General features: G+C 40.2%; 1 protein-coding gene across 1 annotated transcript in view; it reads right to left on the reverse strand.

Moving 5' to 3' along the window:
- LOC118577694 overlaps positions 1–5,976 on the reverse strand; it is a 39,561-nt gene extending 33,585 nt beyond the window's left edge. The window contains exon 1 of the mRNA XM_036178240.1: positions 5,756–5,976. Coding sequence (XP_036034133.1) covers positions 5,756–5,976 — 221 coding nt within the window. The remainder of the gene's footprint in view (positions 1–5,755) is intronic.
- Positions 5,977–14,925: the final 8,949 nt, after the last annotated feature.

The raw sequence follows: 14,925 nt of genomic DNA on the forward strand, positions 1-14,925 counted from the left end.
CTCAGAAAGACAAACATGGTATATACTCACACATTATTGGATATTAGGAGTAAAGTACAGGATAACCAACCTACAATCCACAGTCCTAGCAGGCTAGATAGCAAAGAGAGCCCAAAGAGGGATGCATGGATTTCCCTGGGAAGGCGAAGTAGAAGTGATCTTCTGGGTAAACTGAGGTTGGTGGTGTGGGGATGGGGGAATGGGAACTTGAGGGAGTGGGTTAGGTGGGCTAGGCATGGGAGGCAGGTTGGGGGCTAGACAGAGGGAGAGAATAACAAAAGAGACATCTTTTCAGAGTGGGCCATTTTGATGTTAGGGAGAAGCCTGGTACCAGGGAAACTCCCAGAAATCCACAAGGATGATCCCAGCTAAGACTCATAGCAATAGTGGTAGAGAGGGTTCCTGAACTGGCCATCTATTGTAAGCAGATTGGTAGCTACCCTAATTGTCATCATAGAGCCTTTATTCACTAACTGATGGAAGCAGATGCAGGAAGTCCTCCTGAAGAAAGGATTTTAGGAGGGAGGGGGTGGATCAAGGCCATGATGGAGGAACCCACTGTGACAGCTGACCTGAGATCTTGGGGGCTCATGGACTTTGGACCAACAGTGAGGGAGCCTGCATGGGACCAACCTATGCCCTCTGCATGTGTGTGACATTGTGTAGCTTGGTCTGTTTGTAAGCCTCCTAGTAGTGAGATCAGGACCTGTCTCTGGTGCTTACCTGGCTTTTAGGAATCTGTTTGCCATGCTGGATTTCCTTGCCCAGTCTTGATACAGGGGGAGTAGCTTGGTCCTACCTCAACTTGATGTGCCATGCTTTGTTCAAGTCCATGGGAAACCTGCCCCTTTTTGAATGGAGGCAGAGGTGGAGTGCATTGGAAGGGAGGTAGATGGTAGTTGGGGGCAGGGAATAGGAGGAGAGAAGGGAAGGAAAACTGAGATTGGTATGTAAAATAAATGAAAACAATGTTAATTAGATAAAAAAGAGAAAAACCACTAAAAAAAGTCTTACTCCACCAAATTGGAAAATATAAAAGAAATGAATAATTTTCTCAATTTAAGCCATCAGCCAAAGTTAAATCAGGGTCAAATAAATAATTTAAACAGATCTATAACCCCTAGTGATAAAGAAGTGGTAATTAAAATCTACCAACCAAAAAAGCCTGGGGCCAGATGGATTTAGCCTAGAATTCTATTAGACTTTCAAAGAAGAGTTAATGTCAACATGTCTCAAATTATTCTACAAAATGTAAACAGAAGAAATACTGCCTAATTTGTTTTACAAGGCCACAATTACCCTGATACCCAAGCCATATAAAGACTCAATAAAGAAAAAGAATTACAGATTAATTTCTCTTATGAACATAAGTGCAAAATTTCTCAATAAAATGCTTGCAAACCTAATTCAAGAATACATCAAAAAGAGCATCTTCAATCAAGTAGACATCATCCCTGAAATTTAGGGGTGGTTCACCATACATAAACTGATAAATGTAACCCACCATATAAACAAACTGAAAATAAAACAGCAGCAACACCACCACACGATCAGATCATCTCATTAGATGCAGAAAAAGCCTTTGAAAAAATCCAACACCCCTTCACTATAGAGGGAATGAGGTCCACATGCAATAGAGAAACTAGAACTGTTAAACAAGTATGCTTTTCTCTTCAACAAAAGGTATATGCATATTTGTTTTCCATCTCAATAGATGTGTGAATAACCTGCTAATCTTTGCTGTTGTGAAGCCAGCCTTCACTGGAATCCCCCCAGACTCCTAAGCATTGTTTCTTAGTCAATAGAACCCATTCTTATGAAAGAAGGTCCATGTACTTTGCAAAAAGAGTTTGATATTATGCTTATTACAATCCCTTCCTTCCTCCTCCCTACATCCTTATCTTGAGCATTGTTTCTCAGCCAATTGAACCCATTCTTATGAAAGAGATCATAGGTACTTTGCAAAAGAGATGTAATTTACAAAGGAGTTTTGATATAGTCATGCCCTAAGCTTTATTGTGATAACTGTCATGAGTTGTATTGTGTTTAAATATGTAAAAATAAACTGCTCAGGGTCAGACTCTAGAAGTTTGAACCAGCCCAGCTGACTAAGTTATCCTAAACCAAGTTTCCTTCTTGTCTCTCATGGTTTGTTTCTCTGCTGGCAGTAGAGAAACACTTCATAATAAAAATTCTGGATATATTAGAGATTCAAGGAGATAATAAAATCAGTTTACAGCAAGCCCATAGTCAACATCAACTTTAATGGAGTGAAACTTAAAGCAATTCCACTAAAATCAGGGACAAGACAAGGTTGTCCACTTTTGCCATTCTTATTAATATAGTACTTTAAGATTTAGCTAGGGCAATAAGGCACCTGAAGGAGATCAAAGGGATACAGATTAGAAAGGAAGAAGTCAAAGTATCTTTATTTGCAGATGATATGATAGGATACAAAACTGACCCTAAAAATTTTACCAGGAAATTCCTACAACTGGTAAACACTTAGAGCAAAGTATCTGTATACAAAATTAACTAAAAAAAATCAGTAACCCTCCTTAGACAAGTGAAAAATAGACCAAGAAGAAATCTGGGAAACAACATCTTTCACAATAGCCTCAAATAACATAAAATATCTTGGGTTAACTCTAACCAAGCAAGTGAAAGATTTGTATGATAAAAACTTTAAGACATTGAAGAAAAAACTGAAGAACATATCAGAAAATGGAAGCTATCCCATACTCATGGATTGGTAGGATTAACATAGTAAAAATGGTCATCCCTCCACAAGCTATCTACAGATTCAATTGCAACCCCCATCAAAATTCTAAGACAAGCCAATTCTTCAAAGAACTTGAAAAGACAATTTTCTGCTTCTTATGGAAACACAAAACACCCCAGATAGCTAAAACAATGCTGAATAATAAAAATAGGGCTGGAGCTATCACTATCTCTTATCTCAAATTGTGCTACAGAGCTACAGTAATAAAAACAGCATTTTATTGGCACAAAAATAGATATATTGATCAATGGAATCAGACTGAAGATCCAGAAATAAGTCCATACTCCTATGGACACCTGACTTGTTTGATAAAAAAGCCAGAAATACACAATGGTAAAAAAGACAGCATCTTTAACAAATGGTGCTGGTCATACTGGATGGCTACAAATAGATCCTTACTTATCACCCTGCACAAAACTCAGCTCCAAATGGATACTCAACATAAAACCAGATACACTAACCTGATAGAAAAGTAAAAAGTGGGGGGATCGTCTTGAACTCATTTGCACAAAGAAAGACCTTCTGAGCATAACACTGATAGCATAGACACTAAGATTAACAATTAATAAACGGGACCTCATGGAACTTCTGCATGGCAAAGGACACAGCCATTCAGACTAAGTCACAACCTACAAAATGGGAAAAGACTTTTACCAACTACACATCTGGTAGAAAACTAATACCCAAAATACATAAAAACTAAACTAACCAACCAAACAAACAAAAAACTGAACATGAAGAAAACTAATATCTCACTTAAAAAGTGGGGCACAGATCTAAATAGGAAATTATCAAAAGAGGAAACTCAAATGGCTGAGAAACACAAATGTTCAACATCCTTACTCATCAGGGAAATGCAAATCAAAACTAAGATGGCTAAGAACAATAAAACAAATAACAGTTCATGCTGGTGAGGATGTGGAGAAAGAGCAACACTCATACACTGCTGGTGGGAGTGTTAACTTGCACAGCTACTGTGGAACATCAGTGTGGTGGTTACTCACAAAGACGGAAATAGATCTACCTCAGCTATACTACTCTTGGGCATATTTCCAAAGGAGGTTTCATTCCACTAGAGACACTTGCTTAACCATGTTCATTGGGACTCTCTATTCAGCCAGAAATTAGAAACAACCTATATGTCCTTCAATGGATGAATGGATAAAGGAAATGTGCAACATTTACAAAATGGAATATTACTCAACTGTTGAAAAATGAAATCATGAAATTCATAGATAAATGGATAGAACTAGGAAAAAACAATCATCCTGTGTGAGGTAACCCAGACTCAGAAAGACAAATATTTATCTGTTTATATGTGGATGTTGGCTGTTAAGTCTTTAACAAACAAGCTAGTCCATATAAATCACAAAAGTTTGACATACAGTAAGGGACTAGTGGGGAGCTATGGGTTTTCTTACAAAGGGGGAAATGAATAGATAGTTTTAATGAACATGGAAGGCTGGAATGGGATGATGAAACAGGGAGGGAGAGGGGAAAGGGTTGTGCATGGCATATCAAGCTGCCTTAAGACCAAGCACCTTCTTCTGTATTCAGGCTGGGCAAGGCAATCCAGCATGGGGAATAGGTTCCCAAGAGCCAATCAAAGCACGTAGGACAGCCCCTGGTCCCATTGCTGGGAGTGCCACATATAGACTAAACTACACAACTGTCGCATACATACGGAGGGCCTAGGTCAGTCCATGCAGGCTCCCTGGTTGTTGGTTCAGACTCTGTGAGTTTCCATGAGCCAGGCTAGTGGTTTCTGTGGGTTTTAATACTGAAAAAAATGAGAAATTTAAAAGTAAGTGTGGTGACAAACATTTAAAATACAGTGCAAATGAGAAAAAAATTAAGATGGAAATTATTCTGACATCCTTGTCACCAGTCACTATGGGATGGAACTTGACATCCTCAGTAAAATAGGAAAATTTAAATTCTTATAAATCCATGTAAATATGCTAAATTAATAATAACAATTAAAAGTAAAAAAGATATTTCAAAACAAATGACAGTGGAAATACATTATTTCCATGTATAGTAAAAGTATGTCTCAAGAAGGAAGGTTACATGGAAACAAAAGCTTATATAACTGTTAAATCATACTCTAGCCAATTCTGATCAGTTTCTGGTCCATCAAGATGTCAAATTTTTATGTGTTTATGTCATATTCATCCTCAACACTGAAGATTTTAAGCATCTACCATGTGACATATCCCTGGAGCTCTATAGTGCATGATGCCTATCTAAATTTCTGTGGGCTCCTGATGTTTGTAACAACCCAGCAGGACTGGCTTTTGGTTCAGGGTATCTGAGGTAGCAGAGTCTTATCCTATGGGTTCAAGCCATTTATCAGCTTAATATTAACAAAGAGGAGTAAAGAAGTGTCTGCTCACAGAAGGAGGGTGGAATAGATAGAGTCACTATGGTGTTTGCTATTGTTCCTAAGAACAAGCTGGAGCTCAGTAACTTTCATCAAATTTGGGTGGTATGTGTGGAATGGCAATGTTTAAAATCTAGGTTTTATAAATATTTGTATCTGGGGTGGGAGAAGATCACTTTAAGGACCCTGGCAAAGCAGACTCCCAGGTTCAAAAGGACACTAGAAGGTTGTTGAAAGTGTTAGGTATAAGGATAAACAAGTTTCAACCTAGAACTCAAATCTGGTGGATCACATAACCTGTCTTGATTTGTGATGGTGTGCATCCAGTACGGGCAACCTTTCCACTGGCGTTCACTTACTTAGAAGATTCTCCGCTGTGAAGCCGGGCAAACTGCCTAGACGTCTGAATCTCTCTCAAAGACATGGATGAGCTTGGCTGTCGCAATTTCAGCTACTGTTACCAGAAAAACATTCTAGCAATGGGAGAACTCAGGATGAGAGAGTCCAGGGGCCAGGGCCTCGAAACCCTTGTCCTCGGTGTGACCCCGTCTGAGTCTTAATGGCACCTGGGCCAAGGCTCCCACACTCACATCAGGGCCAGTGGTGTGGTCTGGTGGGCAGTGCCCTCTGTGGGGGGCCTCGCAGCCTCGCAGCCAGGGAAGCCTGGTGGACACTGCTGCCTGGATGGTACCCCTTCATCCCCCACTCGGGAGAATCTAAAGCTGCGGTTGTGGGTAAGAGCTTGGTTACCAAGGGCACTACGCAAGAGGTCCACGTGGACACCGGGGACAGTGGCAGTGGCACGCAGCATCCCTGCTGATTCCACAGTCCATCTGAAGATAAAGGGAGCAGCTGCCAAACACACAGCTTTCCTGGAAGTGTCAGTATCTTATTCTGTCCTTGTCCCATCGCACCACACAGCTCGGGTGGGGTGGGGAGAGCCAGTGTTAGCCTCTACTACTGAGTGCCTGTCTGAGACTGCCTTTTTTGAAGCACACAATGTCACTACGTTGGAGAAAATTGATTTCCCCTTTCAGCAAGTATCATTTGCAAACAGCTTCTTGGTTAGGGGTGGGACTTTGTGTCCCTCTTCCTTGCTGAAATTTTGTCTGGCTTGAATTTGTGCATACTTTTAGTTGATTAACACAAAATGGATTCCATGTTTCCGTGTGTGTGTGTGTGTGTGTGTGTGTGTGTGTGTGTGTGTGTGTGTGTGTGGTTACCGCTTGGTGTTTTTTGGTCTTTGATTTTTCTTTGTTTTGTTTTTTCTTTTGAGAGTGAGAAACAATATGAGGTTGGATGGGTAGGGAGACAGGGAATATCTGGGAAGACTTCCAGGAGGGGAAAAGGATCAAATATATAGCACAACTCCCAGTATGCAGGAGGCGGAGGCAGGCAGATCTCTGTGAGTTCGAGGCCAGCCTGGTCTACAGAGTGAGTTCCAGGACAGGTACCAAAAGCACACAGAGAAACCCTGTCTCGAAAAACCTATATATACATACATACATGCATGCATACATAATACATACATACATACAAATAGCGTATGAAAAGTTAAAAAAAAAGAAATATAGGGATAGAAGAGGGGCAAGCAATTAACAACTGCTGAGAGGAAGAGATCCGTTTTCCTGGGGGATGAGCCCCCTGATTGGTTACCCAATACTAAGTGGTTACCCTAGAAACATTGAAGGAATTCAGCAAGGCTGTTTTTATGTGTTTATTCATTTATATAGGAGGGTTCTGGGACGGGGGAGGGGAGGAGTGGGAAAGACATAGGAGGAATAGGGAATCATGTAATTATATTTTCTTTAAATAAAAAACAATTTCTGAAAGCTTCCAGACCCCAAGAGTCTAGATGAGGTGAACACAACCTTGTAAGCATTCTCTGTTGAACTTTTTGGTTACTCAGTCTCTCCTTTGGCAGAATGGGCACTTCACAAATTTGTGCTACAGCAGTTTGAAGATCAAAATTATTTTATAAACACATTCCCACACTACCGATGTCGCTCATAGGGAGCTTCATATTTAGTACCCAGTCATATATGGTAGGAACAAGTGATTCTTATTTCTAACAGATGATGAATTACAGATAGCAGTTGGCAACAATGTTTTTTTGGTATATTGGAAATTGATAAATTTTTGAATAGTATTTAAATTTATTATTTGAAAATTTCATACATATATACAATGAATCTTGGTTATATCCACTCTTCCTCCCCTCTCTGACTCATTGAAGATCTCCAACATATCTTCCTCCAAACTTTATTACCCCTCCCCTGTGTAATCCACTGAGTTCTGTAAGTATTGCCTAAGCTCGTAAGTATAGGGCTACTCACTAGGGCAAGAACAACCTACCAGTGTCACATTCCCAGAGAAAAATGACTGTCCTTCCCTCAGCTACCACCAGCTACCAATAGTTCCTCACTGAGGGGGAAGGCCCCAGGAAGGCCTCCCAATCCATACTGGGATTTCAACTGGTTTCATTTTACATAGGCCTTATGTAGGTAACCACAGCTGACATGAGTTTGTGTAACAGCCGTATTATGTCCAGAAGAGAGTATTTTGAAATTTTACCCTAATCCTCTGGCTCTTACATTCTTTCTGTCCTCTCTTCTGCTATGTCTGCTGAACCTTGGATCGGGGAGATTGATATGGAGGAGCCACACACAGCTGAACACTCACAGCCCCTTATTCTCAGCACTTTGAGTGGCTATGAATCTCTGCATTAACTTATACTTACTGCCAAAAGAAGCTTCTCTGACCAAGGTTCAGAGCAGTACAGATCTACGGAAATAAATATAAATATTTAGAACACAATTTGACAGCATGGGTGCTTAGCAAAATTACAATAATAGGCTCCCTCTTATGGCCTAACATTCAATGCATTTTCATCCAGGACTTGTATGTGCCAGGCACTGGTCTCAAACAGCAATGGAGAAAAGTGGAACACCTCTTTTGGGGACTTTATTATAGTGAAAACAACAGTAAACAGGACCCACAAGAAAACATTATGTCAGAATTAGTGAACACTAAGGAGAAAAAAATAAATCTTAGTACAGACATACACGGGGTGCATGGTAATGGGAGGAGTACACAAGAGCCTCACTGACAGGGGGCAATGTGATCAAAGGCATAAAGAAGGGGACAGAGAGAAGCTCAGGGATACCTGGGGCAAGCAGAGAGCAGGGATCAGGTTTGGCAAGAAGCCAGTCTGCCAAGATATTCTTGGAGGAGGCTCATGCAGGGAGTGAGGACAGGGAACCAGGGAGATGATGAGGGAAGTTTGAAGTCCTGTTAGGATTCTGGGTTTACTGAGACTTTGTGAACACACAGAAACATATATGATGAATCCCATTTAACCATCTCACTTAACCTCAAAGTTGTAATTTGAAACTTTGTTTCGGCACCTCTCCTTGTCTTCCATTAAGTTTGCTCTGGACCAGACAGTACATCAGTTCCAGTGACATTTGACATGTGTTCTAACAGTAAGAGAAGGGATCACCGAGAACGAGGGGACAGACAGGACATAAAAACCAGGAAAGATGGATGACTTTAAGGAAACATTATCTTTTGGACATGGCAGGGCAGCCACATACATGAACTCACAGCATTTGTCACAGCATGTGCAAAACTTGTGCAAGCCCACACCAGACCAAATTCTACCATGGAGAAGGGCATGCAATCCTACCCCTAGCCATGGAGCTACTGGCAATTGTTAGTTGCTGGCAGAGAGGGGGGGCTAGAGGGGGGGGGGGAGGGAAAGGGGGAGAGGGAGAGGGAGAGTTTTCTCTAAGAGTGTAGCCCTTAATAAGAGGACAACTCTCCAGTGGAAGATCACACATCCAAGAATGTATATTTGGGCAGCACAAACTGGTCTTGAAGGATTAAAAACAAAAAGGACACAAAGTTGAATGTGTAGGAAAGGGGTAAGCTGGGGAAGAGGTAGAAAAGAGGATGGTTATGATTAACACACACACACACATTGAATAAAACTCTCAAATGACTAATAATAAAATAAAATAAAGGAAAACAACAACAAAGAAGTGATAGGGTAGGAAGAGCCCCAGTGTGAGCTCCCCATATGCTGCAGGGCTCTCTGATAGGCAACTCAAGCCTGAGGACCAAGAGTAGACAGCTGGCAGCTGTCAATGTAGCAGCAGCATCTGTAAAAGACACAAATCCCTGGCACATGAAAGCTCCAGCTTAACAGCCAGAGTCCTGAGTATGAACAAGCCAGAAAGAGCAGGCAGAAGCTGGCAAAGATGACTGTAACCACTGGGAACATCCAGAAGTCAGAGGTTGATAGCTCTTCTAGATCCTAAGTCTTATCGTGTGTCCACATTCAATCAACTAGGGCCCAGCTGGTTTCTCAATAAATTCTGGCATGCTCAAGGCTTTAAGAAACATGTTAGTCATGGAACACCTGATAGAGGAGGAAGACACCAGTCTTCAGAGCCCACAAGCTGGCTCTGGATGTGGACTGTTCATGAGTGCTCAAGACTTGAGGAAGATGGGAACAGGAGATGAACTCAATGGTTTCTCATGCCTGAAGCTTCTGCCCTGGGCAGGAAGCTCCTGTAGAACTCTCTTTGGCATACTGCAGACTTGGTCTGTAAGAGATTGCTTAGGCTGGCACCCTAAAGCCCTTGGAGACTGCAGACCTGTAACACATGCAACCTCTCACCCCAAGCTTACTGTGGACTTAGTGCTGGAACACTCTTGCTTAATGTTTCTTGCCACCAAGGGACTTGGAATTTTTTCTTTTAAAACTGCGATTCCCTTCTTGCAAATAAAATTACCTTATTGTTCTCCCCCTTTTTTTTTCTGCCCAATCCATTCTTGGAAGGAGGGCAGACAAGAACTCAGTTGGAAACAGGAGATAGTCTCCACTCACACACTGCTTCAGAAAGGACTACCAAACTAGTCTAGAAGGCTACTCCCTTGATAACGAAGGTGGCAATTCACACCTGTAGTCCCAGAACTTAGGAGGCTGAAGAAGGAAGATTGCTGCAAGTTCCTCCCTGCTACAAATCAAACAAATAGATCACAACGTATTAGAGGCCTTCAAACTATAGGGTAATTTCTTAGATGAGCATAGAGGCAATTTTTATAATAAAACCATACAAACTGACTTCAGTGACACATCAAGGGAGGGTAATTTGGGAATGAATATGGACAAATCACAATGAAATGCATGTATGAACTGTTATAGTAAAACCCATTATTTTATACATAATAAATTAGTAAAAATGTAAAAAAATGATGACTCATATAATGAAAGCAAATATTTGCAAGGATTGGGACTGAAATCTCACAGTGTCCACATACATCTCAGAAGGGATTTCAGTTGAGGATATATAAAGACCCTTTACAACCTGTAATGAGGATAATAATGTGACCTTATTAAACACTGACAAAAGAGTCTATATCTTCAGAGAAGATTTGCAATGGTCAATAAACTCACAAAAGGATGTTGAGCTCTGTTACTGATTAGCTAAATGCAAATCCAAGCCATACTAACACAATGCATCAAGATGCCATTTCCCATCCACTAGGGTGACTATAACAGAGAAAGACAGACAAAAACAAGTGTTGGTGAATATACTGAGAGCTTGGAACCCATAAACTTTGCTGGTAAATTTGTGCAGATACTTTGGAATAAGTAGACTTGAAATAGTGGATGTTCTTCTAAGGGTTGCCTATGTTTTTCCTGTATCATTAGTGATTATTCTCTTTGGTATATATCCCCAAAAATTTTAAAACAGGACTCCATAAAAACTTGTCCATGAATATTTATGATCACATTATTCATAACAGCCTGTTTTAGTTTCATTTTGTTTGCTGTGAGAAAGGTTCTAGATAAAAGGTAACTTGAGGGAAGAAAGGGTTTATTTCGGCTTACAATTCCAAAAGGACAGAATCCTTCATGGTAGAGAAGGCATGGCAGCAGGAGCCTGAGGTTGGTCTGGAAGTCAGGAGGCAAAGAGAGATCAAGAAACGTAGCCAGGCTGTAAAACCTCAAACCCCCCCCCCCCCAGGGACATACTCCCTCTAGCAAGGCACCTGCTCCCAAACAGTGCTACCACTAGGAACCCAGCATTTGAACATATGAGCCTAGGAGGGACATTTCACATTCAAACCACAACACAAACCTCAGATAGAAACAACTGAACACTTAGCAGTGGGGTTCTGGGAATGCCCCTGTCTCTGTCACCCAGTCTCCTCATATGAGGGGGGGGGGTAACAGATGTGTGTGCTACTATGTCTGGCTTTATGTAGGTTCTGGGGACTCAAATAAAGGTACTTATGCCTGTGTGGCAATCTACTGAGCCATTTTCTTCCCTTCCCCCATTTTAGATGGCTTTCTATTTGTCTGAAAGGCAAATTAAAGGCCTCCACATTCTTCCATCATCTCTCCCGAGAATATGTATTCATACATCACTCATTACTTCCTTGCTCACTAAGAATTAAGAGTTCTATTTGCTAGTGTCTGCATTTCTACATAATTAAGCTCATTTCTTTCCATGGGTTATGAACTTTATTTCATCTATTATTCCATTATCCTTCATGTATTCATGTATTCAAATCTTGTTCCTCATTCTGTATTTCTTGCTTCTTCTGTGTATTCCACTATTTCTCAGAACTGTAGTTTCAAGTTCACCAGGAACACAGAGTAGATGACTGCTCACTGCTCATGTGAACTCCAGTTCTAAACCATGGCAAAAAGAACATCTGTGATCCCTTAAGCGACCAAGAGAATACAGAGTACACTGTAGAAAAAAGTATGCAACATCAAGTAGTCTGAAACAGAGGAATGTTCTAAATGGTGGCACTTCTTATTCTCCTTAAGCAAATGTGTGTGTGTGTGTGTGTGTGTGTGTGTGTGTGTGTGTGTGTGTGTGTGTGAGTGTTGGGTATACAAATATATATCAGATACTCTGCTGAAGAATGCGTGTTCCAAAGAAATTATTCAAGGGAAGAAAATGTAACCTACATGTACATTCCTGGAAGAAGGAATGTGTAAATGTGCTGACATAGATGCCACAGACTGTCAGACAGCATTTAAAAATCAACTGATATACAAATAGCAGCATGAATAGATTTTTAAAACATAGTACTAGGAGGGGAAAGGTGCATGTGCATGTGTGTATGATCTATGTGAATTACACATACGAATATAATAAAACGCCACGGACCTTTTCTGGGGGCACTTACATATCAAATATGTATCTTCTGCACCATCTAATAGTTGTTTATGAAGATAGGGAAGTGGGAGCAGGTTATGGGGTTCAAAAAAGTAGGAAGGAGGGATGGGGCTTTGGTTTAGGCTTCAAGTGTCCTCTAGTGGTCCACACGCTAATGGCTTGGTTTCAATCTGTGGTGATTGTGAGGTGGGGACACTCTAGTGGTTGTTCTCTCTCTTCTTCTCCCTTTCTTCCTCCCTCATTCCCCTCTGTCCCCCTCTCTCTCCCTCTCCTCTCTCCTTGGCTTCTATGAAGTAAGCAGATTTTCTCTGCCATATTCTCCTCATTATGGTGCTCTTTCACTCCAACCTCAAAAGAAGTAGATCCAGTCAAATGTGGACTGCAGTCTTTGAAGCCAAAACAAACTTTTCTCTTTTAGAAGTTGTTTTCCTCAGGCATTTTGTCACAGAAACAGAAAGATGACCAACACAAAAGATGTTCACAGACACAGCAGAATATTGCTGGAAAGATAATTTATTTAAAATTCATAAAATTTAAATATAGTGAGTCAAAGAGAAAAGCTGTGGGAAAAAGAATAAAATATTGCAGAAAATGGTCTTTCTAGTAAAAGAGTTCTGTGGACATTCATTTATGTAGTCTCAGTTACATAAAGATATATCTAACAGTACTATACACTCCACACTATAGATAGATTATGCATCATTTAACTATAACTGGTTAGTCAGATGTTTGATGTTTAGAGCTAGTCTGCCTGACTGATGATGAGGTGCATATCTGTTTTTTCATTATGAAACTGATTTGAGTCAGCATTACTTCACCTCATCAGTATTAGGCATAGAGTCCATGCTAGAAAACCTGTGCCCATTCATTTCTTGGGCTTAGAAGAACCCTTTAACTCAGGCTGACCAGATTCAACCCCTGATTAATTTGTGACAATGAAATAAATTCATGCTGAATTTCCCACATGGAAAGACAAACATATTCATTTCTATTACTTTTTAATTAATAAAATGGAGGAGAGGAAATACTGAGGCAGACAATAAAATTCCATTTCTGAGCATTCTCTTGAACAAAATGAAGTTCTTCACTCATCATTGAACTTGACTGAGGCCATGATACTTCTTTTAGCATGTGGGAAAAGGTTTGTTTTCTTCTATGAACCTGAGGTAAGGCAGATGGTAGGAAATTGCTCATTAATGTGATCCCAGATAACGAATTATGCAATTTCAGTAGCACTTTTAAAGAAATCTAAGAGGAAATAGTATTATCATTGAGAGTCTTAAATAAGATCATGAGCTGTTTTTTTTTTCTTCTCTCTTTTGTGTTGGTCCTAGAACCCATAGCCTTATAGATGGTAGCAAGGGCTTCACCGGAGATATACTTCCCAGACAAAACCATGTTTTTTTTTTTAAATTTTATTTTTAAAATATTTTTTTCTCTCCTGCTATTTATTTCCCGTCTTCCCTTTCCCTCTCCTGTATATTCTGCTCTTCTCCATTTAAAATTTATTAGTATGCATAGAAAACCATTTCAATTTTTGTTCTTTCTCTTGTCCCTTTGCTCAGAGAATTGTGTGTTTTGCTTTTAAGTACAGCCACATATACCTTTAAAATAATCTATATATGTGTATGAGTATTTTGCTTGCATGCATACTTATGCACTATGCATGTTTCTGGTACCCACAAGAGTTGGAGGAGAGTTGTTGGATTCCCTGGAACTGGAATTATGGATGGTTGTAAGCCAACATGTGGGTTCTGGGAATCAAACCTTGGTCCTCTGCAAGAGCATCAAGTGCTCTTAACCACTGAGCCATCGCTCTAGTTCCAGCCATATATTTTTTAAAGTTTATGCTTTTAGATGAATTTCAACTCCATATCTCACTACATTAGCTAAGTAAAATTTATTGAAAGGCAAATAGTGATTGAGATATAAATACCCTCTTAAGTACCCTCAGAGATAGCTTCTGAGGCAAGATAAAGTGAAGATCGAAGAAAAAAAATTGCTGATAATGTTTTCTCCCATTTAAATTTTGTCACATTAATTTCAGGCAGAGATTAATTAAGGAATTCTATCTACAAATTTAGATGGTACACTGAACAAGGTTATGGAGTAGGAATCAACTGATGAAGCGGCTGGGGTAGAGAGTTTGTGGAGGTTGGATGGTGGGAACTAAGGTCAGTTAAGCAGTGTTGAAAATAAAAGCCAGCACCAGAGTCTCTATCACTGTGCTTTATCTATTCCAAGTTACCTACCCCGACTTCTTTTCATGTGCTGCTTCTGGTTGTCAAACAGAGAGCCTCACTAATGCTGTATGTCCTCTACTGCTGGGCTACATCCTTAGCCCCACTCACTTCATATAGGGTAATTTATTTAGCTTCAATTATAGAAAGAGCTGTTTATTACCAAACAGTTTTGACAAATATTTTCATCTACCTCTAGCCACAGTTTGGAGATGACACTACTGGTGCTTAATTCTTTCTAAGTTATTTGAACAGGATACATCACAGAAGTTAGTAGCTTCTGTTCACTGAAGGAAAAATGATAGACTCACTGTT

This window comes from Onychomys torridus, chromosome 1, assembly GCF_903995425.1.
Source record: "Onychomys torridus chromosome 1, mOncTor1.1, whole genome shotgun sequence".
Lineage (NCBI taxonomy): Eukaryota > Metazoa > Chordata > Mammalia > Rodentia > Cricetidae > Onychomys > Onychomys torridus.